Genomic DNA, 15,586 nt, shown 5'->3' with positions numbered 1-15,586 from the left:
CATGACACTCAAAAAGGCAAGAAAACATGATGCATTATTAAGAGAGGACTCTGCCAATAAAACCAGACCCAGAGATGACCCAGATGTTGGAATTATCAGACAGCAAATTTTAAATGCGAGACAAATATATTAAAATATTTGATGGAAAAAGTGGATAGCATATGTGAACAGATGGGGGATTTCAGCAGAAATGGAAAAAAAAAATTTTAAGCCAAATGAAAAAAATACTAGAACCGAAGGTACAGGCAGTATCAGAAATGAACTCTTTCACGTACACAGCAGAGAAAAATAATCAGTGAACTTAACGACTTGTCAGTAGAAATTATTGAAATTAGAGAAACAAGATAAAAAGAGAGGGCATATGAGATCTATAGAACAACATCAAACAACCCAACTTACGTGTGATGAGAATCTCGGAGGAGAGAATGACCAGAAGAAACATTTGTGAAAAGATGATGGCTAAGAATTTTCTAAAATTGATGAATGACATCAACCTACAGATCCTGGGAGCTCAGTGAAGGCCAAGCAGGATAAATATGGAGAAAAACACAGTTAGGTACATTGTAGCTGAACTGCCAAAAATGAAAGATAAGGAAAATAATCTTGAAAGTAGTCAGAGAAAAATTTATTACATTCAGGGGAATAACAGTATGAAAGACAACCAACTTCCTATTGGAAATAATGGAGACCATAAAAGATTCCATAGGAGCCAGAATGTGTAGAGCCTTTAAAGAGATCACCATAGGGATTATGGATTTTATTCTAAGTATGATGGGTAGTTTTGAACAGTGGAATGGCATGACCTATCTTACATTTGAAATCATCAAGAGAAATTACATGAAGTGTCTGACTTAAAATTCTCTACTTAGTAGATAGAGAAGATAAGACTCAACCCGTGGTCTTCTGCCTTCTAAGACCATATCTCATTGACTGGTACCAAGCCACGTGTCAGGTGGGGCCATGCAGGGGTTAACTGATCTCAGATTGTAGTTCCTATAGAAATCCACACTCTGACTTAGAACACTGAGTGATGCTAGAGGAGAGAGGAAATCCCACAGGAAGGAAGAAGGTAAGGAAGAGAAAATGAAGCAAAATGTGGGGGGATAGGGAAAGTTTCCAAGGCCAGGAGGGACTGCATGGTGCAGTCTGCAGGCATCCTTCCTGTGGCCATGACTAACAGTCCTTCTTCCACCAGGCAGGATGATCAAACAACTCCCCCTGCTTCTCCATAACTGGCCCTATTTGGGATTCTCAGTCACTGTGGTTTCACATTCCCTCTCCTTCCATTCTCCCAAAGAGGCCTTGACTTTCCCTGAAGGACTGACAGAAAACTCACTCTCTCTGTCTCTCACTGACACACACACAAAATCTGTGCAACAGATCTAACATCAGAGACTAGACAGTGTTCAATATTCCTTAAGCTGCAGAGCTTTCCCACACAGAGGGCCCTGTTCCCATCCACAGCAAGATGGCTCATGGAACTTACTGGCAGAGATGGCATAAGAATATAGTTTCTTTTCTTTTTGGCTTTTCCTTTATAGGAAAATTGGTTCTTTATCTTTTAGAACAGTGAACTGGCCACAGAGCAAGTAATGAGTCGGCATCCCTTTGGTTAACCTGGGTTTGGTTGGTAGGGTGACATAGGAAAAGCCATTTTTCTGTGTTTATTGCATGAGCTCTTTGAATTAATTCACTTTCATTTCTAATGGATGCCCTTTGGAATATGTTGTAGGAATGACCTTTGAGTGTTTAGTATGCTTTCTACCTACCGCATAGCTGGATCTGTTGGTGGCATGACACGTGGCCACTGATGTTTGTTTACCTCACTCTAGAAATCCTACTTATCCCTTTATAAATGAAACTGACATGCCAAGTCCGCTATTACATGTTTTTTGTTGTTCTTATTCCTCCATATATTTTCCCACAAACATGGGGGGAGACATATTCTCTAGCCAATTAGAGAAAGCTTCTGGAATCACTCACAGGTTGGTTAAATAAATATTTTTTAAAAGAAAATAAAAAGTATACATTGGGTGTAAAGGACTATGTTTGGGTTAGAGAGGGCACAGCAGGTGCAAAAGCTTGAGATGAAAAGATGCAGGCTTGGAAGATGTAAGTCAGTTAAAGAATTTTGTGCTCGTCTGAGATGAACTACCTAGGGACAGAAGGACCTCAGTTCTTGCAGAACAGTCCTGCCCTGGTACGACAGTACTATGGCTCTGCCTCTTTTGGCTCTCGCTGGGTGGATGTGGGCAGCAATGGCTGTGTGATATGTCATCTAATTGTGTATTCAAAGACACATTATGAAAGTAACAATGATAGATGATGAAGATTTCAAATGTAATGTATGAATCAACACAGAAAATGGGAGAATATGCCTTGAGCCCAACTGCTTGACTTCCCACAGATGAATATCTTCTCTGTCAATTTCCCATTTTCATCAGGCTTCACTTCACAGATGTTTTGTCCAGGCTTCCACCCTGTAGATTTGAGATAGGCAAGTGCAGACTTGGAGAAGGAAATGGCAACCCACTCCAGTGTTCTTGCCTGGAGAATCCCAGGGACGGGGGAGCCTGGTGCGCTGCCGTCTCTAGGGTCGCACAGAGTCGGACACGACTGAAGTGACTTAGCAGTGCAGACTTAAGAGGGAAGTGGTGAACGTGCTAACTGCTGTTGGGTTCTCTGAAGTTGTTAAAAATTGGATTACTGGTGATTTTCTCCCAAGTGTAATGTCCATTTCAGGTTAATAATGCCAGACGGCTGCCCCTGAAGACACAGACCTCAGAATGTTGGCATAGGCAGTGCAGAACTCCAACCCACTTTTCTTTCCCTTCCGTCAGGTATCACAGTACTGATCAAATTGCCTCCCCCACCCCAGTGAGGCACCTTCTGCATTACTTGCACCCTCAGATAAAGTCCAGGCTCCTGAGGGTAGAAATCTCAAGTCCTTTGTGGGAATCCAGTGACCTGCTTTCTAGCCTAGCTCGTTAGCTTCCATGATCCTAGTTCTGTCCTCCCACACTCCTTCTTTCAAGTAGTTTCCCACTACTTGCTCCCCATAGAACTTCTTCCATATCTTGGTCCTCCCTCAGTCTTGGCTTGCTAGAATCATAGATGGTCTTAAGAGCCCAACATTAGCAGAAGTTGGCTTTGACCTTCTAGCCTCCTGGGACCTCTTACTGAAATCTCTGTGATACGTCATCACTGTGTTTTGCTCCATGAGTTCTTTGGGTACATATTCAGCTACCAGTACAAAAGGAAGTTTTTTCACTGTCATGAAATAACTCATTACATGCCTTTCTCAGGGTAGGAGGCCTGCATTCATTCACCAGGTGTTTGCTGGTTCCAGTGTGTGCCCTGCTGCTCAGCACCAGGATACAGATGATCCCGCAGCCATGGACCCTGCCCCATAGAGCTTACCTTCCAACAACTGACCCTCTCTACCTTTGGTTGAATGCCTGCCATGTGTTAGACACTGAACTAAGCACTTTACTTTTTCCCTCGATGTAATATTCACCACAGATTCCAAAGAATGGGTTTTTCTTATCACCATTTCACACATGAAGGATCTGAGGCTCAAAGATGGTAGTTCATTTGCTCTGGGTCCCACAGCTGATAAGGAACAGGGAGGTTGTGAAGACAGGTCTGCTGATTTCCAAGTTCATATTCGCAGCTCCTCACCTGACTGCCTGCAGGCATTGGCACCTGAGTATGGGTGAATCAGTGGAGAAATAGGTACAGATTACATGAATCATGTCTTCCTCTTTCATGATCTGTTCTGTTTCTGCAGATTGAGCCATACATGCCATATGAATTCACATGCGAGGGGATGCTGCAGAGAATCAATGCTTTCATCGAAAAACAGGTAAGACTGTCCTAAGTCCATCTGTCCTCGCCATTCCCCCGCTTCTGGTACCCCAGGCAACTCGTGAATAAGTAAAAGGTCACCATGATCCTGTGAGATTTTCCTGATTTGGAGGATTCCACAAGCTAGGTGAGGGCTTCTTGAAATTCTAACCTATGAACTGCCATGGTCACCCAGAGAAGTCTGGCTGTCATTGGAGTAAAAATGTTCCTTGTGGGTGGAAGGTCAAATGGATACTGAAGGGAGGGACTGGATGGTCAAGATGAAAACCTCCTTCACCATCAGACCTGTGCCTTGTCCAGGAACCACACAAAGACTTGGGTGGGGAGGGGGACAGATAAATGGCTCAATATATGTCGGTAATTCCAAATAGGTAGGACTCTTTAGTGGTTTTCAAACGTTTTTAAAAATAGGATTCCTTTTCAAATGAAACTTTACTTGAAATCCAAGTATATAAAACAGATAAAAGCAAAACTTTACTTCCAAAGCTGGGGAGGGCTCCTAGGGTCCCACCACCCCCAACAGAGTTGGGACACTGTGTCTTGTGCTCAGAGAAGTAAAGGCCAAAAGTGTCATTGCCATCATTTTAAAACATCTTAATTCCTTAGGCTTCAAAAATAACACAGAGCTAGAAATAGGCAGGCCGAGAGCCCCCGTGGGCAGGGGAATATGATGTCCTTGACCAGGTGCAAGACATGAGGAGCTCTGCTTCAAAGCAGAGCATCTTAGTGCCATCAAGAGATCTTGACACATAGGCAGGGAGGACTCTGAAGGCTGAAAGTAGAAATGGTGTGTTCAGACTGAAAGTAGGCGTGGACTGTAGGCCAAGGCAGGTTTCCAAGGAAAGATTTGAGGCCACAGACTGTGGTAAGCCACGGACAACCCTGAATGTAGCTGCTGGACGGGGCCAGCCAGAGACAGAGGCTTCAGGGGCCCGGGTCTGATGTTCTGAACATTTGTTAATGGAAAGAGGGACTACAGTGCGGCCATCCGCTGGCATTCCAGCCGCTCCGCTGAGGCCTTCTGGCCGTATGACTTGGATGTGTAAGTTTCCTCCCCTGCAAAATGAGGATGATACTAGAACCTCAAGCGGCTAATGTGGAAATGAGCTAGTACATATGAAGTGCTTGGAACAAGGCCGACACATATGTTCAATAAAGACACACTATTGCTGTTGATTATTTAATATACATTATTATATTCTTATGTGACAATGTATTCTACAGTAGTATTCATCAGACTTTACCACGAGAGCTGAGCATTTGAATCACTATCTCATTCACTCTTTATATGACACTTAACTCAAGAATGACAGTATCATTATCCTGATGGGGGCAGTCCTTTACATACAGACTTTACATCCCAACGCATCATCTCATTTATCCCCACAGCAATCATCACCCATTCTCTGGATAACAAGAACCAAGAGTCTCAAGCGTAGGGCTCATCATGGAATCAGGGCTGGATGCTGGGCTGGTGTGAGCCATGCAGGCTTGCGCCAACAGCATTGCCGGAGCCTCAGGCGATGACACTTGTCCCAGAGCTATACTTCATCTTCTTTGATGTCAAGAAGCTGCCAGCCCTTCCCAAAGGTGCAGACAGGGATGCTGTGGCCTGTGGCAGTGCGATTTTAACACGTCACAGACTTTACTACCCTTCCCGGAGGCTGAGATCTTACCAGGATCCCTGCCAGAACCCACTTCCACCTTTCCTGTCTCCACTTCCTCTCAGGGAAAATGTTACTCACCACCACATTGTAAAAAGACATTTTGAATTTTATATCAAGAGTATAGATGGTTTACAATACTGTATTAGTTTCAGGTATACAGCAAAGTGATTAAGTTATACATGTATATTCTTTTTCAGATTGTTTTCCCATTTGGTTATTACAGAATATTAAGTATAGTTCTCTGTGCTATACAGTGGGTCCTTGGTGATTAGTATATATATATATTCGTGTGTATATGGCTTCCCTGGCGGCTCAGTTGGTAAAGAATCTGCTTGAAACGCAGGAGATCTGGGTTCGATCCTTGATCAGGAAGATTCTCTGGAGTAGGAAATGGCAACCCACTCCAGTATTCTTGCCTGGAGAATTCCATGGACAGAGGAGCCTGGCAGGCCACAGTCCATGGGACCGCAAAGAGTCGGACACGACTGAGTGACCGTCATCGTCACTTGTGTGTATATGTTAATCCCAAGCTCCTAATTTATCCCCCGACCACCACCACCTTTCCTCTTTGGTATCCATAAGTTTCTTTTCTATCGTCTGTGAGTCTGTTTCTGTTTTGTAAAAAAAAAGTTCATTTACATCGTTTTTTTAGAATCCACATATAACTTGTATCATATGATATTTGAAAAGACTTTATCATATTTATTTGAAGGCCATCTTTCTTTCTTCCCTAAGATTCTTGAATGCCAGCCAGTCCTTAGAAGTTATCATGTGACCCATTCTTTTTAAACCTATTACTAGATTTCCCTTCAAACAGGAAGGTCCTGTTCCCCAAATAGACCTTGTTAAATGTTCAGGGATGCATGGCCACACCCAGTTTGGTCCCCTTGGCATCCAAGTGCCTAGCCCTCTGCCTGTCAGGGAGAAGGTGAACAAAACTGAAAGAATGATTAAATGAATGAGGAAGGTAATGAGTGTGTGTGCTTTTCATTCCTGTGTGCCAAGATCCAGCAGGCTCATCTTGACCCTAATGACTTGGAGAGACAATTAATAAAATTGTCTCCTAGAAAACATACTCATAAAATTGCCCTTTCACACTTCTCCTGGGTAGAGATTTTCTTCTGCAGAGCTCTGCAGCTCACAGAAACCCAGGGGTTTCTTTTCTGCCTGCTGTTATTCATGCATCCGCTCTGTAAGTATTTGTCAACTGGAGGGGACTGCAGACTCGTCCTGGAGTTGGGGAAGAAGAGGTGTCAAAGGATAAGTCTCTGTTCTTAAGTAGCTTCAAGGTCAGGATGATAGGCAGTGCTGCTGCCATTGATTACATCTGTCACAGCTGGGATCATGTGACTCAGGTACAGGGTGGGGACGGGGGAGGGGAGGGAGAGTATCTGCAAGCACTTGGCGGGAGATGAGTCCTGAAGGCAAAGTGGGAGTACCTGAGAGGTCGAGATGCGAAGGCCTGGGGGAAAAAGAGAAATGGTGAATTGGAAGGTTGGCTGTGACTGAAGAGAGAGAGATGATGCAAGAGGAGGTCGGAGGAGACACATCATGAAAAGATGGCTGAGGCTCAGCTCAAGAACTCAGAATTTGATTCTGGGACAAGAGGAGGCTGAAGACAGGTTTTAACTCAGGAATAGGGCAGTGATGCTATCAGATTGGTGTTTTAGAAAAGTCACTCTAGGAATCATTTGTGTTTAGGGGCATTTCTCATTCAGCATTCTCTCAGTGCTGCTAATGAGCAATAAAGGGGCCTATTTTGAGTTTATCCTAGGCCTCTGGGGAGGGTTTTCTTGAAGCCATAATGTTCCCCAATTCCAGAAGGAAATTAGGAAGCCAAGACCCCATTGGTTCACAGATCGGGTCTTCTGCCTCTTAATGATTAGCTCCAGGCTCTGGTGTTTCAGAGCTTGGAGTGTTCATTATTTTTGCTGCCCAAAGACTATCTTCAAAGAGCAGTGAGAGGAGAGAGGCTGTTTCTGGTGTGAACAGGAAAGCCTCACGCTCTGGAGGGGGGCGGCAGTGCACGCTTGCTGTAGGAGCGCCACAGCCCTAATTAGGCTGATCTCTGCCTTCAGAGCCCTCCGTGTGATCTGCTAAGGGAATAAGGAAGCTTTTATCCCAGAACCCTTTCAAGGTTGTTCATCACACTCACCCCAGGCAACGGGGGCCAGAGGATGCCATTTGACCGCAATTGAGAAAGCCCTGGGCCTCAGTGTGTACTCTGTACAGAGTGCTTGACAGCAGGCAACCTCCCCCTCCAGACCAGGCAGCACCCAACAGGAATGAATCCTGGCTTTAGGAAAACCACTTGCTTTTCCCCTTAATGCCCCCATTCCCTCTACTGTGCTAACAGTGACGATTTGCATAGCAAGCCCTATTGCATTGCTCTCCAAGAGAAACACCCTCTCCTTCAGTAGGAGCTGGTGCCAAGGAGAAAAATCCAGTGTATTCTGAGATCCAGAGCACTCTTCTCCCCTAACCTGGGTGTGTTCAGGCTTGTTAAGGTTCTCCTTATGCATTTCTTGGGAAAGACTTCGGTGCCTCAGGCCACAGAGTAGAGCAAGTTCTTTTGATGGAATGTCAATGCTCAGGTTAATGTCTGAAAGCCATGCTCACGTTATTTTGCAAGGAGCTGTATCATTTATGAGAAAAGCACTCTGGAGATAGGGAGGGGGAGAAAAGAGTTAACTCCAAGAGCCACAGTGGAATCAACTTTAGCTCTTGGGAAATCTGGTTCATGGGGGCCCATCCTGACCTCCAAGGGGCATGTTCTAGATGCAAGAACAAACCTGGCAGGGAATCTGGGTAGCTCCACGTAGCGGGGAGGGGGAAGTGCCAGGTCACAGGGAAAGAGAAAGAGGAACTGACACAGGGAGAAGGTTGGCAGTTGCTTAAGAAGTATTCACTCTTTTGAAAAATTGGTGGTTGCTGTTTGCGCAGCCATTCCTGAACCCAGGGGGGTTAAGTGGGTAATGGTTGAGTGCTGGGCCCTAGAGTCTGACAGCCAAGTTCACTTCCTGGCTTAGCCCCTACTCTCAGTGACCTTGGTCAAGTTGCCTCTTCTGTACAGTGGGGATACTACTACCTACCCCATGGGGTTGGTAGAGGAATCAAGAAATGAATACATGTTTAAGGCTGAGAAGGTACCTCGCACAGAGTAGGTCCTCTGAAAGCCTTAACTTCTGCTGATGGAGCCCAGAAACCAATTTAGTTGGTTTTCACATAAAAGACACAGCGTCTTGCAAAATGATGTGTGCACAATCATCCTGTATAGTATTTATAGGGTTTTTACAGGAAGTAGAAAATATAGCTGAAGAGCATGTTGTAAGAGCATTTCAGGTGTGTGTGTGTGTGTGTTTTAACAACTTTATTGAGGTGTAATTTACAGACCCTCAAATTCACTCTATGTAAGGGTACAATTCAGTGGGGCTTTTTGTTGTTAATGATTAGGGTTTGGCAATTACTCCCACAATCTAGTTTTACAACATTTCCATCACCCTAAAAAACTCTTGTGCCCCTGGGCAGTTTCTCAGCATAATGTCTGTAAGGTTCGTGCATACTGTAGCATGCTTTAGCACTGCATCCTTTTTCATTGCTGAATAGTATTCCATTGTCTGGGTAGACCACAGTTGGTTTACTCCAACTGATGGACATATGGGTCATTTCCACCTTTTGGCTTTTGTGAAGAGTGGAGTGCTACCTTGAACATTCGTATGTATGTGCACATGTGTTTTTGTTTCTCCCAATAGACTCCTCATGTAGAAGAGTTTGAAATGTGGGAGGTTCATGTCTAAATCTTTGCAACATGAACTTGTTGGCTTGCAGTGTAAAGATCACCATAGAGATTAGTTACCACAGCTCAGCTTCACCACCACCTTCTCTGTTGCCCTTGTGGAAATGTAAATTTGCACCTGCTGCTGGGCATCAGCCCCAGGGGCCACCCATGGACAGAGTTCACTCTTTTTGAGGACAGGACAAGTTGAGAATGGCAGTTACCAGCAAGCAACTGAAATGTGTTTAATCCAATCAGTCATACATGATGTATTGAACACTTTTTCTGTGCTTGGCTCTGGATTCCTCTGCTGTAACATAAATAACAAATATGCCCCTTACTCCTCACCTAGCTGGCTAAACTTGGCCCAAATCCCAATTTCATAGCCTTGAACCTGCTTCCCACTCGCCACCCCTTTTTTTCTTTTGCAAATTCCTGACCTTACTTCCTTTAGATGCTGCTTCCAGACCTGTATGTGAATCCACCTGCACCTGATATGTCATGGTGTAATAACTCAATCACAGGTTTAGCCAGACGTCCACTCAAGGTGGAGGGTTAACGGAAAAGATCCCATCACCTAAACCAAGAGGGAGGGACCACCAGTGTTGTCCCTCCTAGCGCTTCTGTCCAAGGGAGCAGCCTCCCCTTCCCCCCACCCCCTGTCTTCTCCAGCTCTTCGGGTGTTAGGTGAATCACATTTTTTCCAAACTGTTACTTAGCCTTTGTTACAAGGGCAGCACCCTTACTTCTTTTTCATAGTATGTTGTGTTCATTGGTTCAGAACATTACTTCTCATAAATGTGTCGATTAATAGACCTTTCTTACTATTGTTACTATAGGGAAATTTCATACTGAAGCAAACTTAGGGAAATTTGGTGACTGGCTAAAATCATTATTAGAGAGGAATGCAGATGTTCTGTGTCTAAGTGAGCTTGTTAACCAGATTGGAAATTACTGTTTATGTCTCTTCTGATTATGTAAAGCTTCTGGGTTAGAATAGTATCTTTTTCTATTTCTATCAAAGCCCCAAGATGCCAAAACCATTCAGTGGCTCTTTATTGAGCACCAATTATCTGCAAAACACTGTTTTTGTGCTAAGCCACTAACTCCTATTTAGCCTACCAAACCCAGCCCGGAAGTCCCTATTTCCTGGAAGCCTTCTCTGACACTTACCCCCACCCCTTCCCGTCCCCAGAGTTAATTCTCTCTCTCCTCACAGTGGCCTTTACATCCTGGTTGGACATCTGTTGTGTACTGTTCTGTAATTTTTTTAAATGTGGGCCTTTGTCCCCAGAGACTCTGTCTCATCCACATTCAGATGTCCAGCACCCAGGGTAGTTTTAAAAGTTGTTTGTTAAGTTTTGAACAGATGCCTGAAAGACCCTTCAAAGCCACCCTATGAGCATTTCATGGAGGTTTGTTGGAAAAAGATGCCTGAGGCTGTCCTCTCTCTCTCTCTCTCTGCACTGCTGTGTGGCTTCCTAACTGTCTCTATTCCTGCTTCTGCTCCTGTCTACTGTTCTCAGCTCAGCAGATCCTGTCACTCCTCTGCCCAGAATTCTCCAGTAGCTTCTATCTCACTCCAAGGAAAAGCCAAGGCTTTATATGGGCCACCCCACCCCCAAGCTCTGGGTGCTCTGACCTCCCAGATACCATCTCTTCCTACTTCCAATCCCCAACGCATGCACACACGCACATATGCATACACGCACATACGGGCACACACACACATGCCCGCTGCTCCTGGAACCTGCCGGACGCTTTGCTGTCACGGCCGCCGCACTTCATTTGCTGCTTTCTGTTATGTCCTTCCCAGACACTTGCATGGCTCACATTTTTCCTTCCTCAGGTCTTTTCTTGAATGTTGCCTTCTCAGTGATGCCTTATCTGAATCCCCTCTTCCCCAACAGTCCCAATTCCTTATCTTCACTTCATTCTTACTTAGAGCAATCACTAGCTTTTAACATTACATATAATTTATTTATTTTGTTTCTCTATCTCCCTCACTGAAAAGAAGCTCTATAAAGGCAGGTGTTTTAGTTCCTTTTTTTTTTTTTTAACCAAGTCATCCCCAAGGGCGTAGAAAAGTCCCTTGCTCATAATAACAGTAAGAGCCAACCCATGGTGTTTGATCATGCACATTTCTGAGCACTTTACACAGTATAATTAATTTACTCCCCCCAACCCCACAGCTCTCTGAGGTGGTTGCTGACATTTTCATCATTTTACAGTTGAGGAAACTGAGGCAAGGAAAGGTTATGGGGCTCGCCAAGACCACTCAGCTGCTCGGAGGAGCTGAGATTCAAACCTAAGAAATTCGAACTCCAAACCCTTATGCTTTTCTGCTTCATAGCAAGTACAGTATTTGTCAGATGAACAAACGAGTGAGTTGAGTGAGTGAACAAGGAGACGAGGCCAGTTGGTGTTGCCCTGTTAGCTGATGCTGAGGTTGGGTGAAACAGAGGACCTCTCACTTTCCGCGAGCACCCAGTGGGGCTGGCACCTGGGGTGAGAAGAGGTTTATGACAAGATGTTGTATCACTTGAGCCCTGCAAGCAGCTGCACAAAGAGATGGCCCTTGTGCACGATTGTCGTAGGTAATCCAGGCAACTCGACGTTTCCCTCTGAACCCTAGCAGCAAATAATGTTCTACCTTGGGATATTTAACATCTCTCAGTGCCCTCTTGGCTTCCCTGGTGGCTCACATAGTAAAGAATCCACCTTTAGTGCAGGAGACCTGGGTTCAGTCCTTGGATCGAGAAGATCCCCTGGAGAAGGGCATGGCAACCCACCTCAGTACTCTTGCCTGGAGAATTCCATCGACAGAGAAGCCTGGTGGATTGTGTTCCATGGGGTTGTAAAGAGTTGGACATGACTGAGCGACTAACACTTTCATGGGTACCCTCTTAAGAGTCACTTCATTTTTTATCTCACAGGAGTTATATAAGGACTGAAAGACAAATGGTATTATCTGCAATTTAGATGTGAAAGCAGGCAGAGGGAACTTGAGGGGCATTTGTGAAGTCCCACAGCTGAGAGCCGGAACCATAACTCAGATCCCCACTGCCTCCTGCCTTACCTGTTGCCACATTGACTGGGACACTTTCATTCTCCCTCTCTTCAAGCCTGTTCACCTTCGGGCTTTCCACATGGTTCACCAAGCCTTAAAAAGGGCCTGCTCTTTTCCCTATTTCTTTCTTTTATTTTAATTTATTGTATTGAAGTCTAGTTACTTACAAGGTACTGTGGTTTCTGGTGTATAGCAGAGTGATTCAGTTGTACATATATATAATAGTTTGCATCTGCTAGCCCCAAACTCCCAATCCATCTTTCCCTCACCCCCCTGCCCTCTTCAGCAACAACAAGTCTGTTCTCTGCGTCCGTGAGTCTGTTTCTGTTTCATAGACAAAGTCACGCATCTTCTTTCAGACTCCACATCTGAGTGATATCATATGGTGGTTGGCTTCTCCCTCTGACTTAATGTGACACTCTAGGTCCGTCCCTGTTGCTGCGAATGGCATCGTTTCGTTCTTTTTCATGGCCGAGCAGCATTCCATCGTGTATGTGTATGTATATCGTATCTTCTTTCACCATCTGTCTTTCCGCGGGCGTTTAGGTTGTGTCCGTGTCCTGGCCATTGTCGCAGTGCTGCTGTGAACACTGGGGGCATCTGTATCTTCGAATTAGCGTTTTCTCCAGGTGTATGCCCAGGAGTGGGGTTGCTGGATCATGTGACAACTCTGTTTTTGGAGGAACCTGCATACTGTTTTCCGCAGTGGCTGCACCAGTTTACATTCCCACCAATATATCTTCATTATTTCTGGTCCTACTGGTACCCAGAACGGACTAGTGAGAGGATACCGGACCAGCCCCCGCCGAGCCAAAGCAAGGGTGACCGGGACCCAAGAGTTCATGTGGAGTCAAGTTAAGCTCTCCCGATAAAGGGATCCTGCGCTGGGGGCTGCAGGGGTTTATTACGAACTGAGCAGGTGGGCTAGGTCTGCCCTGCTTGGGAGGAGGCACGGGGCTCCCTCTATCCGGCGCTGCCCCGCTTCTGCCCTTGCCAGCGCTGCAGTGCCTCCAGAGTCCAATACAGGGCACAGGCATCGCCTCCACAGAGGGACCAGGGGAGGGTGATGAGCATTAGGGGAGCGCCTGCTGTTTGCCAGCCTTCAGCCTAGCTGCGCCACCCACAGTCTGGCAGCATCACTCGTAAGGACCGGCAGTGGAGGCAGGACCAGACTGAGCAGTGTGCCCGAAGCCCCGCCCTGGTGAGGCCAGGCCTCAAATCTAGGTCTTGGATCTGAAGCACATTCCCTGGCCCCACCACCTCCTAGTTTAACATGGAAGAATCTTTCTCCCCGTTTCAGTTTTATCCCTTGGATGGCATCGCGTAACTACATTAGGCTCAGAATGAATAAGCAGCAGTATGTTAAGAGTCCACCGGACTCAGCAGGTGTAGACACCACCCTCAGCTCTCACTGCCTGTAGGAGGGACATTCTGCAGTGTTCTTACCAAGCTGTAAAAGCCAGCGTTTGCATCTTCAGCTGTCATGGTGTCCAGTGATCTAGGTTTCCTAGTTGTTTGCCTGTTGTGTACAGTCACACAGTAGGCTTTGGTGTCCATCAGACTTTGAATCTCTTTATTATAATACTTAAAGGCTGTAAATGCTATCAGATTTCTCCTAAAGAATTATAGGCAAAGTTGCTTACAGTTAGTCAGTTCAGTCACTCAGTCATGTCTGACTCTGCAACCCCATGGACTGCTGCACGCCAGGCTTCCCTGTCCATCACCAACTCCCAGAGCTTGCTCAAACTCATGTCCATTGAGTTGGTGATGCCATCCAACCATCTCATCCTCTGTCGTCCCCTTCTCCTCCTGCCTCCAATCTTTCCCAGCATCAGGGTCTTCTCTAATGACTCAGCTCTTTGCATCAGGTAGCCAAAGTATTGGCGCTCCAGCTTCAGCATCAGTCCTTCCAATGAATATTCAGGACTGATTTCCTTTAGGATTGACTGGTTTGATCTCCCTGAAGTCCAAGGGACTCTCAAGAGTCTTCTCAAACACCAAAGTTCAAAAGCATAAGTTCTTTTGCTTACAGTAACCAGCCAGAAAAACAAACCAAAAAACCAATGCTTAACCTTTTCCAAATATCCATGTACATGCTCAGCTTTGATCAGCAATAACTATGTTGATCATCATGTGTCTTCCTTCCTATTTGATGGACATATTTTCAAAGTTCAGCCGGTAAGTTTCCATACGCTGCCTGGTTAGAGAGTGACTGCCACCAGGGAACACTCAGGGTTCCCATTCAGGGTGCCTGGGTCTGCCGTCATGCTGTCACCCTTAGTAACAGTGTCCAGACTGAAATAATTGTGTTACACAGGCCGTAGCAACTCCATGGATCATGCTGAAGATGATCACAAATCTGAAGACCTCGCCGAGGTCTGGGCTGTGAGATAGGAGGACACTCTGCATACTGTCCTGCTCTGTGGCACTGTCAAAACCTTAAACTGGATCCTATTAAACCAGTGCATTTCCATCATCTCTGAATTATTAGACCCTTCTGGAATCTTCTGTTTTCAGCTGTTACAAATTAAGGCTCTAGGTTTGACCTCATGCTGTGAAGTATTTGTTAAGTCCCAAACTCACTTGGGCTTCCCAAGTGGTAAAGAACCCGCCTGCCAATGCAGGAGATGCAGGAGGGTTCGGATCCCTGGGTTGGGAAGATCTCCTGGAGGAGCAAATGATAACCCACTCTAGTATTCTTGCCTGGAGAACCCCATGGATGGAGGAGCCTGGCGAACTATAGTCGATGGTGCTGCAAAGAGTCTGAAGCCGCTGAGCACACTCACTCAGGCTCAAGCATGCGCATCCTCACATGACAGGATGTAATGTGGGAGACGACAGCAAGTTCACCTTACTGGTGGGATCGCAAGCCCTGATGAGGAGACTGGAGTAGAAGCCTACTTGCCGGTTACCTTCCTCCACGTGTAATAGCATCACCTCCTTCAGGAAGGAAGTAGGGAGAAGCAGGAACCATAGGAAATCATCAGTTTCATTGTCTACATTTTTCTGATGAGGAAGCTGAGGTTTGAAAGAGGAAAAATGCGAACAGCACAGAAGGGCCCCCTGGATGCAGCTCTGGCCTGCATTCTGGGGCTTCACCCACCTCACTGCTCCGAGACCCTGCAGGGCCCAGTCCTCGTGCAATGCTCCAAGTGACCAACAGGAGGAGCATGGAACCTGTGCCTGCTGGCTCCAGTTCTGAAAGCC

At 45.8% G+C, this 15,586-nt stretch overlaps 1 protein-coding gene across 16 annotated transcripts in view; it reads left to right on the top strand.

Moving 5' to 3' along the window:
* MGAT5 (alpha-1,6-mannosylglycoprotein 6-beta-N-acetylglucosaminyltransferase) overlaps positions 1-15,586 on the top strand; it is a 390,386-nt gene that overhangs the window by 358,362 nt on the left and 16,438 nt on the right. For all 16 annotated transcript variants that reach the window (XM_006062941.4, XM_006062939.4, XM_044936151.2 and 13 more), the window contains one exon: positions 3,791-3,865. In XM_006062941.4, coding sequence (XP_006063003.1) covers positions 3,791-3,865 — 75 coding nt within the window. The remainder of the gene's footprint in view (positions 1-3,790; positions 3,866-15,586) is intronic.

The sequence above is a fragment of the Bubalus bubalis genome, chromosome 2, assembly GCF_019923935.1.
Source record: "Bubalus bubalis isolate 160015118507 breed Murrah chromosome 2, NDDB_SH_1, whole genome shotgun sequence".
NCBI classification, from domain to species: Eukaryota; Metazoa; Chordata; class Mammalia; order Artiodactyla; family Bovidae; genus Bubalus; species Bubalus bubalis.
The sequence above is the reverse complement of the archived record's forward strand: the minus strand, read 5'-3'. Positions and strand labels throughout refer to the sequence as shown.